The 4,537-nt window shown below is 51.7% G+C and overlaps 1 protein-coding gene across 2 annotated transcripts in view; it reads right to left on the minus strand.

Moving 5' to 3' along the window:
* Window positions 1-3,882, minus strand: part of TMEM9 (transmembrane protein 9) — an 18,822-nt gene extending 14,940 nt beyond the window's left edge. For both annotated transcript variants that reach the window (XM_081824973.1, XM_081824972.1), the window contains exons 1-3: window positions 3,806-3,882; window positions 3,212-3,313; window positions 2,022-2,113 (exon numbers count right to left, since the gene is read on the minus strand). In XM_081824973.1, the coding sequence (XP_081681099.1) occupies window positions 2,022-2,113; window positions 3,212-3,277 (158 nt within the window). In that variant the 5' untranslated portion in view covers window positions 3,278-3,313; window positions 3,806-3,882. The remainder of the gene's footprint in view (window positions 1-2,021; window positions 2,114-3,211; window positions 3,314-3,805) is intronic.
* Window positions 3,883-4,537: the final 655 nt, after the last annotated feature.

Genomic DNA, 4,537 nt, shown 5'->3' on the forward strand with positions numbered 1-4,537 from the left:
AAGCTTGGGTTTGCAGGCCATCTTATCACCCCAGGCCAGAGACAGGGCTACTAAAATCTGCTGTTGCCTGTGGGACGTAGCCTTACTATCTGCTGTGGGGCTCAGTCTATCAATTTATTTACTGATGTTATCTGAGCTATAACCGCAAGATACAGGGAGGTCACAGGGGCTCCTCCCAGGACTTCACGTCTTAGGGCTTTGTGAATCCATCAGGACAGGCGAAACCAGAGGGAAACATTCTGCTGTGTTGTGTGAACCAGAGGAGCTCGTTTTCTGGGGCTGTGCTCTAAGTCTTTCAATGATTACCTATGTGGCCTCTAACAAGGCATGATAATATATATTAATATTAGCTAACATTTATACAGCACTTATTACATGCCAGGCATTGTCCTAAGGGCTCTGACATGGGCATGTACAAGCACGCACACACGCACACACACACACACACACATTCAATATTCAATATACTGCCATCCATCTTACAGATGAGGAAACGGAAGTACTCTGGACATGAAGTCACTTGTCAAATAATGAACAAGGGGCCAACCTGGATTTGAAGCCAGGCAGGCCAGATCCCAAGTCTGCACATCTAGCGAGCCTGCCTCTCAGAAAATCACTCAGACTATCTCAGAACTGGAGAAGTTCCAAATTCCCAAAGGCTGCTCGTAATCACCTAAGGAACTTTAAGAGAACGTTACTCCTGCCCCCCCTGCTCCCCGATTATTTCCTGAATCCGAATCATAGGGGGAGGAGATCGAATGTACAGGAGGGAGACTACAGTTAACAACACCGTATTATATGCTTGAAAGTTGTAAAGAGAGTAGATCTTAAATGTTCTTACCACACACACACAAACGGTAATTATGTGAGGTGACGGAGGTATTCATTAACCTTATTGTGGTAACATTTCACAATATGTATGTGCATCGAACCATCAGGTTGTACACCTTAAACTTACACAAAGTGCTATGTCTAAAGGACCTCAATAAAGCTGGGAAGAAAGAAAACAACAAAACCCCAAATCTTAGGGATAGGTGGTGCTGGGAATCTGTATTTTCTCAAAGCCCACCTGATGATACTAACCTACAACCAAGGAGGGGCCCTGACCTGGACACCCCCTCCTTGTGATGTGAATCCCTTCCACAGTGCCCTTAGCAAAGAATCACCCCATCTGTGCTCAGATCCCTCCAAGGAGCGGGCTTCCCAGCTCTTAAAATAGCCTGGATTAAAAATGCTTCCTTCGCTCACACTTATAGTTTCCCTGAAGCCACCCTTAAAGCTGTTTCTACTGACTCCAATTCTACACCAAAAAACCACATTGAACATAACTGATACCACTCCCATGTGCCCCACCTCCCAAAGCATGCCTGCCCTGCTCTTGGTCTTTGTCAGCGACCAGATGTTCCCGAGCCCTCTCCTCGTCGAGCCTCCCTTCTAGGAAGCCACTCCTTCTAGGATATGGTGTTGAAACTTCCCTTCACCAAGCTGGTCTCCTTTCTCTGAATGAATCTGTGCTTCTTTTTCTCCTTTTTAAAGGGAAGCATCCAGAAATGAATTCAGGACTCCAGGAGTATAAGTGAAATTTCCTCTTTGGGTTTTAGTCTCTGCAATTATAAAAAGGGAACACTACCTATCCCATCTACCTTACAAGGCGTTAATGAGACTGGTACAGAATAACACACGTAACAGAGCTTTGCAAAAGTACACAAAAGGTCCCATCGTATGTGGGCATACTATCTACCTCGCCCAATCTCTCTACTACCATTTTGCATTACTGATAAACACCCAAATCAAAGCAAAATATCAAAATCCACTTCTCTGACCAGAAACCCCTCAGCTAGAATTCAAGACACCTGGGTCCTGTTCCCAACTGGCTGTGTGACCATGGACAAAACAGTCCTTTGTAGGCTCTAGTGGGAAAGCAGGAGCAAGCTCATCCTCCAGGGATCTAAGAACCCCAGTAAACACTTGTACTTTCAACTAGTTGTAGCAGCCACGAGCCAGGCTGTACAGCGCCTTACCAATCCTTCTGTGACACATTCTGGTTGTAAATGTGCCCACTGATGTTTCTATATGGTGGACAGATGCATTTGCAACGAATATCTTCAGAGCTCTGGAAGAGAAAGTACATGGTAGGCAGGTAGGCAGGGCCCCTGGCTTCAGGTTCTAGCAAGACTTGTTCATATATGAATGCTCTTGACCTTGCCCATCCCCAAGTTCAGTAAGGAATGACTTCTGCAAAAAGGATGCTAATATCACAGGATTCTCAAGACAGAAACTGTCCAGGTGGCAAATGAGACTCACAGAAAACTGCCTAGGGCTGCCATTCCCCAGAAGGATGCCTGGGAGTGGGGGGGGGGGGTGTGGCAAGCAAAGTGACAGCCCTCTACTTTGGGCCCCACACTTGCTGTGTGCACCTCTGCCCAGCAACCCTGATGGTGAGCCCCTTCCCGCCCCCAACCCAACTCCAACTTCCTAGGTTAGGAATGGGGGAAGGTAAAGGGCAAGGGTACACAAAAAGTGGATCATTTCCATGGGAATACCCAAGCAATCCCTTAGAAAGTTCCTCCTCCCTGAAATGAGTAAGAAACAAAACCACAAATAATTTTCATTCCAATCAGGAATTCCCCAGAGGGGCTGGAACCAAACCCTCAGACTCAATCTCACTTAAAGCCTTGATGACCTTCAGAATTTTAAATTCCACAGAGCTACCCAAGCCCAGTTCTGGGTCATTTACCCCTAAAGAATGGAAATTTCTCAGGAGTCCCAGCGCTTAGGTTGGTCACCCTCCGTGTAACAGAAACTTCCAGCTGTGCAAGACTTCACACTTAAGGAGCATTTCCACAAACTATATTACTTGATTCTCCTTAAGTAGAGTAGCAGACATTATAAGCACCCCGATTTTACCCAGGAGCAAAGGAAGGTATGGGGAACTTGGATAACTCCTCCAAACACAAACTCCCCCGCTGGAATCTCACCTAGGTTTCCACTCGGATCCAGAACGTGTGCTCTGTGCTCCACCCCTCTCCCTTCACTCCACCCTTACGGAGGAGGCCTGCAGTCTGGCGCCCGCGAGAACACTCCCCAAAACTACGGTCCATTGATGAGTGAGGGGCAGGGCTGGAGCAGCAGCTACCTCGGGCGGGGGTGGGGAGCCCTGTCCGCAGGCAGGGTGGTCGCGCACGAGGTGCTGCTGGATCACCTCCCTCACCTTGTTGGCTTGAGCTGGGGGCAACAGCAAGCACCCGACCACGGCCACCAAACATAGGAGCTTCATGCTGATCGGGCTTGGGAGGCCAGCCAGACCGGACACCTGCATAAGAGATAGAAGTAGGGAAGGGGAAGGGGGCCACACCATACCCCGCACTCTCGGCCCTTTAGCCCTCCCGCCAGGACGTAGGAATGCGGTTAGGAGCTGGGTTCAGCATTCCAGGGCCTCCTAAAACCCTGTGGCCAAATACGGCCTTCCGTCTCCAAGTCTCCGGCTCTCCATCGCCCACCTGGAGCGCCCGGGAAGAGGGGGCCTCCCGGGGACTCCGCGGCCGGGGACCTCGAGTTCCTAGGACCAGGCCCCGCTCTGACCCTCGCGGCACGTTCCACCGCCCTCCGCCATCTCCGCCTCCGCCCGCCCGCCCGGCAGCTTCTCCCCACTCAAGGCCAGATGAAAACTTTCGGTGTACAGGCTGGGAGCCCTGATCCGACCGCCAAGGCCAGTACCCACCTAATCAGGGGTCTCGGGCCGGCCTGGGACCCCCGGGTGCCCCAAAGACCCCCGTACCCCTCCCCCAACGCCCGGTCCGCTAACCTGCGAGCCCCGCCACCGTCGCAGAAGACCCAGCTGGTCCCGCCCCCTCCCGGCCTCTATTGGCTGCTGGAGCAGCCTCTCAGCCCAACCTCGCTATCGCCAAGGTAACAAGGCCCACCTTCGCCTGGGCTAGGAGGCTCCCGCGCAAGGGAGAGGAAAGCATTTCTCAGACTCGACCAAACAAGAAAAGGGAGCGTCAACTTTCCAGACAGAAACAGGAAAGGGTCTTGCCTTTGTGTGGCCTGTAAAACTCCCACAGCAGTGCTTTGCCCCTCCTCGTATGACACAACTCGGGGGTCCGGAGAGGGGCTAAGTTTGTTTCATCTTGTAGTTTTATAAAGAGAAAGCACTTTATACACAACAAGCTAGTAACAACAACAATAGCCTTAAAAACCCAGTAAGGGCCTTTGAGCTCACTCCCAGTCTGAATGTTAGTTAGGGACGCACATCTTGGCTGCACAGGACTTTACCAGGCCCCACCTCTGCTCTCCCCCGACCCAGCACCCTGAGGAGAAGGAAACCGGCGGGGGCAATGAGGTGGTGGGCTGGGCCTGGGAGGAGAGTGCACAGCCACTCACCCTGTCTCCCTGCCCCCAGCCCTGTCTGGACCTGGCAGACTGGGGCAAGGTGTGCAAGGCCAGCGTGGGGAGTGGGAAGCTGGTGGGGAGGGAGGGAAGTCTGAGGTGCTGAGGGGCAGATGTGAACGTCTTGCAGCTGTGAAGGAAAGAGGAG

This window comes from Leptonychotes weddellii, chromosome 6 (assembly GCF_054177405.1).
Source record: "Leptonychotes weddellii isolate Sample4059 chromosome 6, ASM5417740v2, whole genome shotgun sequence".
Lineage (NCBI taxonomy): Eukaryota > Metazoa > Chordata > Mammalia > Carnivora > Phocidae > Leptonychotes > Leptonychotes weddellii.